At 47.6% G+C, this 15,074-nt stretch overlaps 1 protein-coding gene across 1 annotated transcript in view; it reads right to left on the bottom strand.

Annotated features, from left to right (window-relative positions):
- The window catches only part of MKLN1 (muskelin 1), a 95,914-nt gene extending 94,070 nt beyond the window's left edge, over positions 1–1,844 (bottom strand). The window contains exon 1 of the mRNA XM_083572735.1: positions 1,603–1,844. Coding sequence (XP_083428861.1) covers positions 1,603–1,718 — 116 coding nt within the window. The 5' untranslated portion in view covers positions 1,719–1,844. The remainder of the gene's footprint in view (positions 1–1,602) is intronic.
- Between the last annotated feature and the right edge of the window lie 13,230 nt (positions 1,845–15,074).

Here is a 15,074-nt window from a genome sequence, read left to right as displayed (position 1 = left end):
CAATGCTCCTACTTGGTGTAATCCTGGCCTCTTTCCATGTTCCTATAACAAAAGGGAAGAAAAGGTGGGTGGCTTAACCCACCCCACCCCAGGTCCCCTATAACACCCCTCTCCCTTGGCTCTTCACTCTCTAGGTCCCTCAAGACCCAGCAACATAGCTGTCAACTTCTCCCTTTTCTTGCGAGGAATCCTATTCCGAATAAGGGAATTTCCCTTTTAAAAAAGGGAAGCGCTGACAGCTATGCCCAGCAAGCACTCAGAGGTCCCATAGGTACTCTCATCCATGTCTGCCCCCATGTGACCCCCACTCCAACAAAAAATCAACAACACACCCTACCATATTGCCCCCTTCATAATGACAACGTTTAGGCTTCCTAACCACACAGAGACCCAACTCTGCATCCTGTTGCAGCAGGGACCAGCCTTTTCCTTCCTAAGCAAGACCAGCCCCAAGACCTATTCCCTCCAGAGCCACCCCCTCCAAGAACAACCCCCAAGACCACCCTGTTAAAAATCCCCACCCCAAGATAACCGCAAAAAGAAGCCCAAAAAGAAGCCCAAATGCCACCCCATCCCAAGACAAACCCTTCCAAAACGAACCCCCAAATCTACCCGACCACCGCCACCCCAAAAACAACTCCCAGGACTGGCCCCTCCCCCAATGTGAACTCCCCCAAGAACACCCCCTCAAAGACGACCACGCCAACAATTCTGAAGGCCCCTTCGACAAACCCCCTCCAAGACCACCCCAAGAACCACTCTGAAGACCACCCCCTCAAAGACCCCAAGAACTCCCATGACAATCCCCCCTCAATGTGAACTCCATGAACATCTCCTCAAAGACGACCACCCCAGAACAATTTCAAAGGCCCCCCCACACAACTCTGAAGACCAACCCATCAAAGACCCCAAAAACAACTCCCATGACGAACCCCCCCAATATGAACCCCCCAAGAACACCCCTTCAAAGACGACCACCCCAAGAACAATTTCAAAGGCTGTCTGCCCCCCAAAACCAACCCCCAAGAACAACTCTGAAGACCACCCCCTCAAAGACCCCAAGAAAAACTCCCATGACAGTCCCCCCAATGTGAACTCCCAGAACACCTCAAAGACGACCACCCCAAGAACAATCTCAAAGGCCCCCCACAACTCTGAAGACCAACCATCAAAGACCCCAAAAACAACTCCCATCACGAACCCCCCCATATGAACTCCCCCCAAAAACACCCCTTCAAAGACCCCCACCCCAAGAAGAACTCTGAAGACCACCCCCCACTTCAAAAACAACCCCCATGACTAATCCCCCCATGTGAACCCCCCCTCAAGAACAACTCCGAAGGCCACCCCCCAAAAAAACCCCGAATTCCCCCCTCGTCTACTCAAGGCCAGCCTCCCCAAAGACCCTCCACCCCACAGAAAGACTCCCCCCCCAAGCTTTCTTCCTCCTTCCCCGGAGCCCCGCTTAAATGGGGCGCCCCCTTCCTCCGCCTTCTTCCCCATAAGTACCACAGGGAAGGAGGGAGGCCCCGCAGCCCCAAGCGACCCTCCCTCGGCCAGGCCCTTCTGGCCTCCGCCAAGCCGGTCGCGGCGGAGACTCACTCGGGCAGGTAGGTGGAGGAGAAGCTGCTCCAGCGGTGCAGGGTGTAGGCCAGGACGCGGCTCTCCAGGGCGCCCGCCGGGCCGAAGCCTGGGCCCGCCGCCGCCGCCGCCGCCATCTTGTCGTCCGTAGCAGCAGCAGCGACGGGGAAACAGGAGAGGGAGGCGCCCTAGAGGTAAGGTGAAAGGCGCAGGCACGCAACGCGGGCGGGCGAGAGCGCGCGCACACAACACGCGCGCGCACACTTCCGGATTCCGTTCGGGGCAAGGGGGAGGCCGGAGAATGAATGCGAGTGGGGAATGACGCGTTGGCCCAAGCGGCGTTCTGAGGGGCTGGGCCACGCAACACAGAAGCGGGGACGGGAGGTGTTCGCTTGGGAACCGGAAGCGTACGCTCGCAAGCGTAGGCTGCGCTGGCCGGAGGAAGTTTAGAAGGACCGAGAGGGATCGAAGCGAGGGGAGGGGGGAAGAGAGTGAGAGAGTGACAACGCCGCTCTTAAAGGGGCCGCCGCGCACTTTGCCGCTTGCCTCCAGCTGCTAACGTGTTTGCACATCTGCCAGGAGTGTTGCTCGGTTTCTGCCCGTGCTCGGTGTTTCTGGGGTCAGACTGCCGTCGGGTGGTTTGCAGGGCATTTTAAAAAAATTATTAGTATTATTATTTGCATGCAGTATGTGAACCTTTTAATGAGGGTGAAAGAGGAGAGCGCAAAATATGGTCTGAAGCTCAACATCAAAAAAACGAAGATCATGGCCACTGGTCCCATCACCTCCTGGCAAATAGAAGGGGAAGAAATGGAGGCAGTGAGAGATTTTACTTTCTTGGGCTCCATGATCACTGCAGATGGTGACAGCAGTCACGAAATTAAAAGACGCCTGCTTCTTGGGAGAAAAGTGATGACAAACATAGACAGCATTTTAAAAAGCAGAGACATCACCTTGCCAACAAAGGTCCGTATAGTAAAAGCTCTGGTTTTCCCAGTAATGTATGGAAGTGAGAGCTAGACCATAAAGAAGGCTGATCACCAAAGAATGGATGCTTTTGAATTATGGTGCTGGAGGAGACTCTTGAGAGTCCCATGGACTGCAAGAAGATCAAACCTATCCATTCTGAAGGAAATCAGCCCTGAGTGCTCACTGGAAGGACAGATCCTGAAGCTGAGGCTCCATTACTTTGGCCACCTCATGAGAAGAGAAGACTCCCTGGAAAAGACCCTGATGTTGGGAAAGATGGAGGGCACAGGAGTGCCTGGCGTGCTCTGGTCCATAGTGTTACGAAGAGTTGGACACAAATAAACAACTAAACTACAACAACTACAACAACAATAAATATTGCTGTTGTTATTATTATTATTATTAGGTTCACAACCTAAATTCAACGATCGAATAAAACAATCCAGAAGAAAACATTAGTGAATGCTGGACTTGTGACTCTTCTACGGCTTCTCACTCTACAGGGCTGGACCCTATGTTTTTGCTCACACTGCAAAACACGAAGCACATTGGTGGCACATATCAGCAACGAGAACTCATGTCTTCCATAATCCACCTTTCCCTCCAAATATTATTGCACATCAACCCATCTCTGAGCAGGGAGAGACTCTCTGGGTTCCAAGCACCTTACCCAGGGTTCAGTTTCCTTGGAATGAACATCAGTAGAAACTGTGGCGACGCTAGGATACGTGGATTTATTCACACACACACACACACAACCTGAGCATAGGATGCAGGGACTTGTGGAATTAACACCCCAACAGATCTTGCTTCTCTGTTAGGTTTCCAGAGAAGCAGCCAAATCACAGCCTTGGGCCCAGCACAGAGCAGACAAGTCTTTGTGTCTCCGACTTCCAGCATCACTCCAACATACACACACATGATGCACATTGCACACAGAGGCTATTGCTCCTCTTCTAGGATGACATCCCATCCAGCCAGATGAGGTGGGAAAACCCCCCCCCCCCATTTGTCTCTATCATAAAAGAGCTAATTTTTTTAGATGCAAATGAGGTTACCTAGCTTAGCAGCAAGTTGCAGTTGCCCTTCTGTTGCAGTTGCCCTTCTGGACGTAAGTTCAATGGGTTTGGCATGCCTTCTCCAATAGATACCTGACAGATACAAGATTGCAGGTTTGGAAGGGACCCAGGACATCATCCAGACTATCCCCCCCAAAAAATAATAACAATTCATTCCCCATTTATTCCCCCTGTTCCCACCCAGTCTTATTACCATCAAATAGCCATAGCTGTCAACGTTTCCCTTTTTTTAAGGGAAATTCCCTTATTCCGAATAGGATTCCTTGCAAGAAAAGGGAAAAGTTGACAGCTATGCAAATAGCCCCATTTCCCAAATACCCAAAGTGACCCTAGTCCTACTCCCTCCCCAACTTAACCTCAGTCTGTGAAATACAGATGTTTTTTCCCCTACATTTTTTTCTCGCTGTTCTTTGGCTTGAAGGAAATAAGAATAATTACAGATCCTCATATGCCTTTTATAGCTCCTTTTTTCCTGTTCCTACTTAATTTGGTAACCATTCCGACTGACCCATTCAGTCTAGGATCGAAGCCAAGGAAATGAAGGACTCCTCGAGTGCAGTTGATATTTATAGTAGGAGAACAGTGTTAAAAATTATGATGTGTCATTAAGAGTTCATTGGGGCTTTTGATTCCAGTTCCGCAATAACCGCTGACCTAGGAGTTTTTCCAGTTTGTAAATATATTTAACTTACTGAAGATTTAAGTGCCTAATTATTGACAATGCATTAAGACACAGTTGTGATTATTTGCATTCATATAGGACCTTCGGGGTGATAGGGCATTAGCAAATCATGCTCCTTCTGAGGTAGTTTGTCCACTTTTGGTCACCATCCTGCACTCTCATCGCTCACCTGTGGCTCTTAGAAGCTATCAGCTCATAGAATTGGAAAAGACCCCAAGGGTCATCTAGTCCAAGCAAAACAGGTGACCATCTATCTCAGGGGTCAACAAACTTTTTCAGCAGGGGGCCAGTCCACTATCCCTCGGACCTTGTGGGGGGGGCAGACTATATTTTAAAGGGGGGGAATGAACGAATTCCTTTGAGAGCCAGTGTGGTGTAGTGGTTAAGAGCGGTAGATTCGTAATCTGGTGAACCGGGTTCGCTTCCCCGCTCCTCCACATGCAGCTGCTGGGTGACCTTGGGCCAGTCACACTTCTCTGAAGTCTCTCAGCCCCACTCACCTCACAGAGTGTTTGTTGTGGGGGAGGAAGGGAAAGGAGATTGTTAGCTGCTTTGAGACTCCTTCGGGTAGTGATAAAGCGGGGTATCAAATCCAAACTCCTCTTCTTCTTCTTCTGTGCCCCACACATAACTCAGAGATGCATTTTAAATAAAAGCACACATTCTACTCATATAAAAACACGCTGATTCCCAGACCGTCGGCGGGCTGGATTGAGAAGGCGATTCCCAGGGTTGAGTCAGAAGCTCCTTAATTGTAACTTGAATCCATTGATTTGGGTCCTATGCTCCAGAGTAGGAGAAAACACGCTTGTCCCCTCTTCCTCATATGGCTTGGTTTCCAGGCCCTTGATCATCTTGGTCGCCCTCCTCTGCACATGTTCCAGCTTGTCAATATCGTTCTTAAATTATGGCGCCTGGAATTGAACACCAGATGGGGTCTGACCAAGGCAGAATAGAGTGGTACTTTGACTTCCCTCGATCGGGACACTATATTTCTGTTGATGCAGCCTAGAATAGCATTAGCTTTCTCGCTGCTGCATCACCCTGTTGACTCATGTTAAGCTACTAAGACCCCAAGATCCTTTTCACATGTTCTATTGGCAAGCCGGGTGTTCCCCATTTTATATTGGCACATCTGGTTCTTCCTGCCTAAGTGCAGAACCTGACATTTGTCCCAATTCATTGTGTTAGTAAAGGGACCCCTGACCATTAGGTCCAGTCGTGACTGACTCTGGGGTTGTGGTGCTCATCTCGCTTTACTGGCCGAGGGAGCCGGCGTACAGCTTCCGGGTCATGTGGCCAGCATGACTAAGCCACTTCTGGCGAACCAGAGCAGCACACGGAAACACCGTTTACCTTCCTGCCAGAGTGGTACCTATTTATCTACTTGCACTTTGACGTGCTTTTGAACTGCTAGGTTGGCAGGAGCAGGGACCGAGCAACGGGAGCTCACCCCGTTGCAGGGATTTGAACCGCCGACCTTCTGATCAGCAAGTCCTAGGCTCTGTGGTTTAACCCACAGCGCCACCCGCGTCCCATTCATTGTGTTAGTTTGGACCTAATTCTCCAATCTGTTACGGTCATATTAAATCCCAGTCCTGTCTTATGTCTCATTAGCTACCACTCCCAGTTTGGTGTCATCTGCAAACCCCTTCAATTCAAGTCATTTATAAAGGCGCTGAACAACAATCTGGTTTAGCTGCCTTTGAAGGAGTGGCGGATCTCCAGCGTCAGGCTAAGTCTTTCGCAAAGCGAGTCTCCTTTTTGGATATCCGTTCCAAAAGCTTTTTAGCTTCTTTATTCACGGTAGTATTAGGGATGAAAGGCCACATGGCCAAGTTTGCTGGTGATAAAAGATTTTTCAGGGTGGTTAAAACTGAATGGAGGAGCAGGACATCCGAGACTGTAAATTGTTTTTATATGCAGTAACGGCAGCAGGGATACTATTGGCACAAAAATGGAAGCAAGTAGAATTACCGACGAAAGAAGAAAGGCAAATGAAATTAATGGACTGTGCAGAATTAGATAAATTAACAGGAAGGACTGGAAACCAGAGATTCTTAGAAGACTGGAGTAAATATTTAAACTATTTGTAAAGCAATTGTAATAAGCAGATTACGCTAGTAGGAGTGCAAGAAGTTCTGTAAGGAGGATTATATGAAATATTGCAAGGAAGACTATGAAGAGAATTATTAGTTAATGATAGTTAAAAGTAATAGAGAAATTAAGAAATGCAGAATAAGTGATAAAGAACAGAAAATCTTCAGAGGTTGTTGACGGAAGTCTAAAATATTGTATAAGATAAGAAGTTATGTTAAATGACTGTTGGAAATGATATGTTAAAAAAATTAATAAAAATGTATATATATATATTTTTTTAAACTGAATGGAGGAGCCCGAAACTGATCTCTCCAAACTGGGTGAATGGGCAGTAAAATACCAAATGCGGTTCAATGGAACCAGGTGTGAAGTGATGCAGAAAACATCCTATTTTTATATGTGCAATAACAGCATCTGAACTGGCCAGGAATAAGATGCCAAACAGAGAGAGGGTAGATTTTCAATACTGCAGATATAGTATACATTGCTGGTGCAATGTTCATTGCTTTGCTTTTTGTGGTAGTCATATTAATGTATTACGGTCACAGAGCGATAAAATTCAATACAGGATAAAGCGTGCATTAAAACACATCGCAAGGTTCCATCGCTTAAAACATCAGAGCAGTTAAAACAAGTACAAATTGTAATATGTTCTTGTCCTCTCAGCAATCAGCAAGCTTTTCCCCCTCCCTGATCTGCAATGATATTTACAAAAACCCAAAGTCCTCTCGGTGACTCCCAAATCACAGGACAGAGGGATGTTGTGATGAGGTGCCTCTCAGTGGCTTCCCATAGACATCTGGTTGACCGTTCTGAGAGCAGTATGGTCCACTGGTCAGAACCCATTAGAACTCCTCTTGCGTTCTTATGCTCTAGCAAAGAGTATATAAACACAGAGTCACAATTCAGACACAGTGGTACCTCGGGTTGCATACGCTTCAGGTTACATACGTTTCAGGTTACAGACTCCGCTAACCCGGAAATAGTACCTCGGGTTAAGAACTTTGCTTCAGGATGAGAACAGAAATCGTGCTCCGGTGGCGCAGCTAAAGTGGTGCTTCAGGTTAAGAACAGTTTCAGGTTAAGAACGGACCTCCGGAACGAATTAAGTACTTAACACGAGGTCCCACTGTATCTTGAATATGCGCCCTTGCTTAGTAAATTTGAAATGTTTCTGGGGACCACGGACATTCTAGTACAGTGGTACCTCGGGTTACAGACGCTTCAGGTTACAGACTCCGCTAACCCAGAAATATTACCTCGGGTTAAGAACTTTGCTTCAGGATGAGAACAGAAATTGTGCTCCGGCGGCGCGGCGGCAGCAGGAGGCCCCATTAGCTAAAGAACAGTTTCAGGTTAAGAACGGACCTCCGGAACGAATTAAGTTCGTAACCAGAGGTACCACTGTACAAGAAGAGACATGGCTTGTGCCAAGTTGTCAGCCCATCAATGGAGAACCGTGAGTCCCCACTCACGCATCCCTTCACAGTGGCTCTCAAAATGCTTCCTAAAGAACACTATAAAATGCTGACCTGCCTTTTAGAACAGGACTGCTGTGAGTTTTGGCCATCTTGGTTATTGTAAATGAACCTGTCACCTGGCAACTGGGGGTGATCCGTGGCTTAATGTTCCTTAATGGCTGGAAATCTCTCTCCAGACTCTTGGAATGACTCAGCCCTCAGCTCATGGGAGGAGCAGGGAAGCAGCTGTTGCAGCTTCGATTTAGAAATACGAAGAGATAAAACAGTCACCCTCCAGAATGACAGGGTATTTAGGCTTATGCAATTAAAGTGGATTAAAGTGCTCTGTCAACCTAGCAGGACAAACCCATCCTCCTCCTCCTCCTCCTCCTTTTTAGAGAAGAATAGACAGGGCACGGCCCAACGAACCCCAGTCTTCATTCCTCCCAGCTCACATGCCTTCACATGTCACGGACTGGTTGGGAGCAGAGGAATGGTGGGAGGAACTGGCCAGGGAACCACCAAGGGAAGAAGGCTCAGAGCCCAGGGAGTGGTGGTGGGATGGCGATGGGTGGTTGAGGGAGAAGATGAGGAAGAAGAGGTGTCGGAAGCTGAAGGGAACAGGGCTTAGTGAGCGGGGAGACTCTGTGGCAGAGAGAAGTCAGAAGCAGAGGCAGAAGCAGGGGAGGAGAGAGGCCAAGAGGTAGAGCTGAGTCAGGCTGGTGAAGAGGCATGGGTCTCTCCCCCTCCTGCTGCAACAAGCTCCCCTCCTCACTTGTCTCCCAGAACCAGAAGAGGGCTGAAACAGACGTAGCAGCAATAGGCGGCACACAGGGGCAGTCTCTGATTGCATGGGGAAAGCCCTGGAGAGGGGGTCGGCGAATGCGAGGAGACGGGGACTTTCAGTCTTGACAACAACAACAGCAACAAATAATAATAATAATAATAATAATAATAATAATAATAATAATAATAATGTATTTACCCCACCAATCTGGCTGGGTTTCCCCAGCCACTCTGGGTGGCTCCCAACAGAATATTAAAAACACGATAAAACATCAAACATTAACAACTTCCCTAAACAAGGATGTCTTCTAAAAGTCAGATAGTGGTTTATTTCCTTGACATCTGATGGGAGGGCGTTCCACAGGGCGGGTGCCACTACCGAGAAGGCCCTCTGCCTGGTTCCCTGTAGCCTCACTTCTCACAGGGAGTGGAGACGCTCCTTCAGGGATACTGGACCAAGACCGTTTACGGATCTAAAGGTCAGCACCAACACTTTGAATTGTGCTCGGAAACGTACTGGGAGCCAATGTAGGTCTTTCAGGTCTGGTGTTAGGTGGTCTCGGCAGCCACTCCCAGTCACCATTCTAGCTGGTGGGGCACGTTAGAGAAGGGGGGAGTTAGTGGGAGTTGGGTAAAGTGGCTGCAGTCAGGTTATGAGGAACGGATAGAATAAAAGTGCTGCTTCCTGGGGGACCTAATGTAGGGTTAGCGATTCTCCTACCTACATTAGCATCAGAAAAGTGAGACTCAGGCGGTGAGGTGAATTGGTCCCATTTTCCCCATAACAACGTGCCTGAGTTTCCAAAGACCTGCCTCAGCTTTGAAGGCGAGAGCCTTTGCTAAGGGCTTTTGACAACTCCTTCCTTACTGTCCTTTCAGATATCCAGCCGCACAAGAACTGCACTTGTGTGCCTTTCAAGAGCTTTAAAACCCACCTCTGACTGGGCTACAAAAACACCGGAAAGCTTTCAGATGCGCTCTCCCCCGCCCCCAAACCAACACCAATAATTTTTGCATTAGCAATTCATTTAGACTCATTTTTTCAAGGTCGGTTTTTCTCGCTCGCTCGATCTTCCGTTCGCTGTTCCCTTTGTCAGGCAGAACGGAGGGTGCGAAAAGGCTCTCCAATACGTTTTACAAATCAGTGCTCTCACCAATCTCTCTCCTAGAAAATATGAAAGAAGAATCAAGCTTCAACTTCTCTCAGGGGACCTGATTGTGCTAGGTTAGGTGCGGATGCGAGCCAGCAATAAATCACACCATTCAGGTTGGGAGTTAACTCTTTATTAGCAAAACCACGATCTTCACAGACTTGGTGGATAATGAGCATAGCAGTAGGTTGTCGAAATGGAAAGTCCCTCCCTCCCCACAGGCGTCTAAATTCCCTCCTCTCCAGGGCTTTTTCTAAGCAATCCGAGGGTGCGCCCGCACATCACCAAACTCTCCTCCGCCCTTTTCATGCCTCTCCTGGTTCTGGGAGACAAGCGATGAGGGGAGACACCAGCCCGACTCAACTCTGCCTCTGTTTCTGAGGCAGAGCATAGCCATTGTGTCTTGTAGCCATTGATAGTCCTCTCCTCCAGGATGGTCTATCAGAAAAAATAAAGAATAAATCAAAACAGGAATTTGTTTCAAAATGGGAGGTTTTCAGAGAATATCTGAAAAATAAATATAGTAGTTTAAATTCCGTTGCAGCATTCGAGGAACCTCAGTAATACTTGCAAGGTAGATATATGAAATTAGATATATTAAGAATAAGTTTAATTATGATAAAAGTGTGTATTGGCAATAAGTATTATGAAATTGAAATATGGAATAGACGGGAGTTTTGGTCTTTAGTGTTAAGACCAATATATGTTATATTGTTTGCTAAGAAAATTATGTGTCTATAGTTATTCCTGTGTGTAATTTGGTATTTGTGTTTTTTTTCTTTTTTCTTGTTGTATCAATAAAAAATCTTTTTTTTAAAAAAAAGATAGTCCTCTCCTCCAGGAATTTGTCTAATCCATCGCTGCCTCCTGTGGGAGTGAGTTCCAGAGTTTAACTGTGTGCTGCATGAAGAAGCGCTTTCTTTATGACGGAGGAAGGAAGGAAGGAAGCAGCACAGGTCAGAAGCGATGAATATTCAATGATTAGTTGCAGCTGGGAATGGAACCTGGGGAAGTGTGGTGTAGTGGTTAGAGCGCCAGTCTAGGACTAGGGAGACTTTGGCTGTGTGTACATTGCCAGTTTAAAATGCAGCTAGGTCATTCTCAATTCGGACCGTAGCTGCTTTGGGGGGAAATGCCTCAAAATGCAGTACAGTGGGTATTTTTTTTAGGCATATGAGCTGAGAGCACTCGCCATGACTCACCAGTGTATCACTGAACCCATTCCAGTGCCATACGGTTCTCATCACAACATTACTAAAAGAAATCACCTGATACTGAAAGAAACAGTAATGTGAATCCACCCATACTAGTATCTTTTTTGAGGTAAAATCTAGTGGCACTCTTCTAATATAGCCAGTGCAAGGTCATGACCCTCTTTCTCACGTGTTTTCAGTATTTTTTATTGTTTCTGACCCTCCAGCACTTTGGCAGAAAGATAGTAAATATATACTAAAACTAGAAGAATGTGCCAGAAAAAGGAGGGCAGTTTAAGCGTTCAAGTGACAGAGAAGGCTCAGAATAATGTATGGTGGGAAAGGGTGTTTTTTCCCCTGTGCTTCTAACTTGTTACCATGACATTTACTTCTTCCTGGATGCCCTGAAAAGCAAACTAAAACCCTGAGACTTTGGGTCACATTTAGGATCAGATGTTACAAAGGAGAGATTATGTATTATTTCAGATTGTGATAGGGTTAGGGTTAGAGTTTTTGAAAATGTTCAAATGTATCAGTTTTTATGTTCAGCCTTTCTTACCTCCCCCTCACCTCCCCTGCCCAATAAATCAAACCTCCCCCCCCCCAAAAAAAATGCAGTACAGTGGTACCTTGGGTTACATATGCTTCAGGTTACAGATGCTTCAAGTTACAGATTCCAATAACGCAGAAATAGTACTTCGGGTCAGTGGCGTAGCGTGGGTTGTCAGCACCCGGGGCAAGGCAAATAATTTGCGCCCCCTAACCCGTGGATTTGCGCACCCTAACCCTAACCCCCAGATGTTGCACCCGGTGTGGCCGGCTCCCCCTGCACCCCCCATGCTACGCCACTGCTTCGGGTTAAGAACTTTGCTTCAGGATGAGAACAGAAATCACGCAATGGCAGTGCGGCGGCCATGGGAGGCCCCATTAGCTAAAGTGGTGCTTCAGGTTAAGAACAGTTTCAGGTTAAGAATGGACCTCCGGAACGAATTAAGTTCTTAACCCGAGGTACCACTGTACTTCATAAGGAACAACAGGACAGGTAAGGATTATAGCCAATGTTGAATAGACACCACTTCCCAAGCCAGCAGCGGGAGCCCCTAAATGCAGAATGTGGGCACCCTAATTCTGAATGCATCGCAAATGGGAATGTGAGCACAGCCTTAGGTTCAAATCCCTACTCTGACAGGACAAATTATGTACCGTATTTTTCGCTCTATAGGACGCACTTTTTCCCCTCCAAAAATGAAGGGGAAATGTGTGTGCGTCCTATAGGGCGAATGCAGGCTTTCGCTGAAGCCTGCAGAGTGAGAGGGGAGACCCCGCCGCCAGCCCCGCAAGCTCCGGGGACAGCTGGGAGGCGCAGCGCGTCTTCCCGCTGTCCCCGGACCTGATCTCAAGGCGGGCGGCGGGGAGAAGAGCGCTTCTCCCCGCTGCCTGCCCCGCAAGCTCCGGGGACAGCGGGGAGGCGCAGCGCGTCTCCCCGCTGTCCCCGGATCTGGTCTGAGGGCGGGCGGCAGGGAGAAGAGCGCTTCTCCCCGCTGCCTGCCCCACAAGCTCCGGGGACAGCGGGGAGGCGCAGCGCGTCTCCCCGCTGTCCCCGGACCTGGTCTGAAGGTGGGCTGCGGGGAGAAGAGCGCTTCTCCCCGCTGCCGGCACCACAAGCGCCTGGGGGGGAAATAAAATATTTTTCCTTTATTTCCCCCCCAAAAAACTTGATGCGTCCTATGGGCCGGTGCGTCCTATGGAGCGAAAAATACCGTAAAAAAACCCCACACCACCATCGAAACCGTTAGACAGAGTTCAAGCCAGGAATGAACAATTAAAATATCCACAATAAAAAGCACACAAGGGTAGGTTGAGAGGAAAAACATCCACTTAACCGAATGCTATTAGGAAAAAAACATAGAAAGATAAGGTGCGAGACAAGAGACCACCCTGGCTTTGATGTTCTGGGCCAGCCATTGTGGAGCCCTGATGCAAATCAAATAAAGATTTTTTTCCCCCCAAAAGCCGAACTCCTTTAGTTATTAGCGATTGGCACAAGCAATAGCATCTGAGCTGGCTTCCAGTTTATCTCGCAGGCAGGGCGATAATAAACATGTGTGTCTGTGTGGAAGGGAGATAGCCAACTAGCCTCAAATCAACCCTGAGCCCGTATTATTAAGAAGCTAACCCCAATGCCCCTCATGCACTGAAAAACAGGGCAAACCTTTCCCCCATTCTGTGCACCCTTTTGCATTGCAATCCAGAACAACAAGGAGGAAACAGGGGGAGGCGGGCAGTGGGGAGGGAGAGAAAAGAAAGAGAGAAAAAAGGGGGAGAGAGAGAGCTCAGCATCTGTCAGGGAGCTGGTTGTATTACCAGGAACACAGCTGAAAATGAGATCCAGCAGCTGGGGAGACAAAGTTCAGCTGATGAGCAGGATGACTCCATCACTCGTTTGATGGACTAGGGGGGGGGTAACCAAAAAAAAAAAGTGTGTTTGTGCGTAGACACACAAAACCTGGGCATGACACCAACAGGGTTAGAAAAACAGAATCATAAAACTGCAGCGTGGAAGGGACCTCAGGGGTCATCTAGTCCAACCCCCCACAATGCAGATGTTTACCGCCACATGGTAATTCTAAATTGGAAAAAGAGGGGGAGGGAAGCAGGGAGAGAATTCCCAATGTGGTACGGAGAAATGCTCACGGAAATAAATATTCCCTTTAGGCTTATCTTGTTTGTTACGGAAAAAACCTAGGTGCGGGGCTGCTCAGTCACCCAGCTCGTCGGGCAGAGCCCGCGGGTCCCTGCGGAATAAAGGAAGGAGTCCAGCCACCAACTGGAGCAAATAGCTGTAGACCAAAGTTTATTGTGCAACAGGTTCAAAGAGGAATTTTGAACCCCGAGGATGGGGTGACAAGGACTTTTAAAAGTTTCTATCTTATCCCAGCATAGGTTCATTAAGCATCATCACTACATCATTGCTACATCAGAAAAGGGGAGGGTTATACATGGTTAAGGGACGCGGGTGGCGCTGTGGGTTAAACCACAGAGCCTAGGACTTGCCGATCAGACGGTTGGCGGTTCGAATCCCTGTGACGGGGCGAACTTCCGTTGCTCAGTCCCTGCTCCTGCCAACCTAACAGTTCGAAAGCACGTCAAAGTGCAAGTAGATAAATAGGTACCACTCCGGCAGGAAGGTAAACGACGTTTCCATGCGCTGCTCTGGTTCGCCAGAAACGGCTTAAGGGTATAAATAATAAATTATTATTATTATTATTATTATTATTATTATTATTATTATTAACTGCATATATAGATATATACATACACACACACATTTATATATAAATATACGCATACATATATACCTATATATATATATATACACACACACACATACATATGCATATACCATATATATATATATAGATAGATAGATAGATAGATATATACACACACACACACACACACACACACACAAATATACATTGGTTAGACAGTGTTCTCGAAGCTACAAACATGAGTCTGACCAAACTGCAGGAGGCAGTGGAAGACAGGAGTGCCTGGCGTGCTCTGGTCCATGGGGTCACGAAGAGTCGGACACGACTAAACGACTAAACAACAAACAACAACAACACATATACATGCATACATACATACATGTATACATATATATACATATATATATATATATATAATGAGAGACATGGAGGTATAGAAATGTTCTTATAAACAAGGACTTGGTGTGATGTTGAGCTCTACCCTCTGGCCAAGCCGCCTCTCTCGCAGAGGAGGTCGCCTTGGCTGCCTGATTGATATTCTTGCCCGACAATTAGCCTATCGCACAAACACTGAGCTTTTCCAGGAAAACATGAGCTGTCCAGCAGACTGGGGGTGAGGGGATGGTGTCACTGTTTTTCTCGAACTTTACCTCAGCGATTCTCCCCACCCGCATGCGACTCAGAGCTGGTTGACCTCATTGCTATTGCTGTCCTCCTGCATCAGACTGGAACACAAACATCCAAAACCCAAGGCTGGCAAGTCCTCTCTGTCACAGAGTCACGGAGCCCTTTTCTCTCCAC

Source organism: Podarcis filfolensis (genome assembly GCF_964270895.1).
Source record: "Podarcis filfolensis genome assembly, chromosome: 10".
In the NCBI taxonomy this organism is placed as follows: Eukaryota; Metazoa; Chordata; class Lepidosauria; order Squamata; family Lacertidae; genus Podarcis; species Podarcis filfolensis.
Note: the sequence above shows the minus strand (reverse complement) of the source record. Positions and strands in the feature narration are given on the sequence as shown.